Below are 2,230 nucleotides of genomic sequence, written 5' to 3'. Positions count from 1 at the left end.
AGCTCACCCTTTATAACCTTTCCTTCCTTTTCTTTCTCAATTGCCCACTTGCTCACTTTTTGGAATCACCTGCCAAATAAACTGCTTCTACTCCAATCCTTGTCTCAGGGCCTGCTTTTAGGAAGTCAAAGCTAAGGAGCCTGAGGGTGAGCGTGTGTAAGTAACTTGTTCAAGTTATCTATACATCAAGTGTCAGATTCAGGATATGAACCCGAAGCCATGCTCCAAAGCACCATACATTACTGCCAACTAGATGGTAAGAGCCTCAAAGCAGGCCCTGAGTACCGTGACACCCCACCAGTGTCTCAACATGCAAGCCAAAGTCAGAGCTTCTGCCAGTCAACAGCATTGTATGTTTTGGTGTGTGTCTTTTACCTCAGTGTATCAGGACACGCGTTTTAGGCATGGTTAGCTAAACATGTGCTCAGAATTTTGTTAGTGAAACTGAGTTAAAGACAAAAGTTTCTGATGCTTGTTTAGGTGCTAAGTGCCTTCTCATTGTTTTACAGATAGCAACTTCATCCTAGCCAATGCCCAGGTGGCGAAGGGTTTCCCCATAGTCTACTGTTCTGATGGCTTTTGTGAGCTTGCTGGATTTGCCCGAACTGAAGTCATGCAGAAGAGTTGCAGCTGCAAATTCTTATTTGGGGTTGAAACCAACGAGCAACTGATGCTTCAAATAGACAAGTCACTGGAGGAAAAAACAGAATTCAAAGGAGAAATTATGTTCTACAAGAAGAATGGTGAGTTGGCTTTCTTTGATTGGTGCTCACTGGACAACAGTGAAAGGTCACCTTCTTTCAACTCGGTCATTGCTCCATCACTCCCATTAAGGCTTAATGGTATTTTACATAAATACAATCTGTTATAGAAGTTCCACAGATGACTTGGCTGGTGGCCTTGTTTTAGCCCATAGCATAAACTGCCTGAAAATTTAGCATTAAAATTATAACTTTGTTGTCAATATATGAACTAAGTTAATACGTGTTAAAATAAAGTGTATTACTAGTACATATGGTCATTCTTAAATATATATTAGATGTGATAGTTGTTAATATATTAACAAATGATCTTTTCTCCAGAGATATTTTTCCAAATCGTATGCCTTTAAGAACCACATCTCAACCTCAGTCATGAAGGTCAGGACTCCAAGTATTTGCTGGCAGAAAAAGAAGTTAATGTAAAGGACATCAGCATAAGCATTTTTTCTTCCAGTTCCCTGGCCACAGAGTCTTTCTTACTACTCTTTTAAATTCTAAGGACAGAATAAGAGATACACAGTGTCTCAGAGCAGGAGCGGATTTGCCTGGACTCAAAATAGCCATTGGAATAATACTAAGATTTCCTTGTGGCTACAGTTCTTTGACTCTCCTCTGAATGAAAAAAAGATCTAGGAATGGGTCTGATATCTCTAGTACTTGGGTCTTATGTGGGAATACATATCATTATCCCGTAGGCCCTGATAGTTGAGGTGAATCCAGGAGGCATCATTATACTGGGAAAGTGCTAAATCAAAAATTACAATAAATCATTATTTTTTAGTTTCTATCTCTTTCTTTAGTAGGTTTCCTTAAAGTAACAAACACTCATGAGTTTTTGCTGGGCACACTGCTGCCAAGCTAGAGAGTACATTTCCCAGCCTTCTCTGCAGTTAGGTTGAGCATGTGACTAAGTTTGGGACCAATGATACATAAGAAGGAATGATTTATACAACTTCTAGGTAAAATCCCTAGAAAATGAAATTGTTTGCCCTCTAATTTCTCTTCTCCTTTCCCATGGTGCTATGGCCTGAGTTGTGTCTTCTCAGAATTCATATACTGAAGCCCTAACCCCCAATGTGATTGTGTTTGGAGATGGGGCTGTTAAAGAGATAATTAAGGTGAATTGAGGTCATAAGGGTGGGTCATGACTACTGTCCTTAGAAGAAAAAGAAGAGATACCAGGGGTACTCAGACTTAGGTCATGTGAAGGCACAGTGAGAAGGCAGCTGTCTGCGAAACAAGGAGAGAGGCCTCAAAAGAAACTAGCCCTGCTGGCACCTTGGTCTCAGGCTTCCAGCCTCTAGAACTGTGAGAAAAAGAATTTCTGTTGTCTAGGCCACTCAGTCTGTGATATTTTGGTATGGCAGCCCGAACAAACTAATACATGTGGGTCAGAATGTATGGGCCAGCTTCAACCATTTGACAAGGACAATACCACAGAGGAAGGCAGAGCAACAATACAAAAGGAA

At 40.7% G+C, this 2,230-nt stretch overlaps 1 protein-coding gene across 1 annotated transcript in view; it reads left to right on the top strand.

The window, feature by feature from the left end:
- Positions 1-219: 219 nt before the first annotated feature.
- KCNH8 (potassium voltage-gated channel subfamily H member 8) overlaps positions 220-2,230 on the top strand; it is a 230,048-nt gene continuing 228,037 nt past the window's right edge. Inside the window, exons 1-2 of the mRNA XM_019663741.1 lie at positions 220-256; positions 510-743. Coding sequence (XP_019519286.1) covers positions 220-256; positions 510-743 — 271 coding nt within the window. The remainder of the gene's footprint in view (positions 257-509; positions 744-2,230) is intronic.

The sequence above is a fragment of the Hipposideros armiger genome, unplaced genomic scaffold (assembly GCF_001890085.2).
Source record: "Hipposideros armiger isolate ML-2016 unplaced genomic scaffold, ASM189008v1 scaffold_403, whole genome shotgun sequence".
Taxonomy (NCBI): Eukaryota; Metazoa; Chordata; class Mammalia; order Chiroptera; family Hipposideridae; genus Hipposideros; species Hipposideros armiger.
This window is presented reverse-complemented; position numbering and strand designations above follow the sequence as displayed.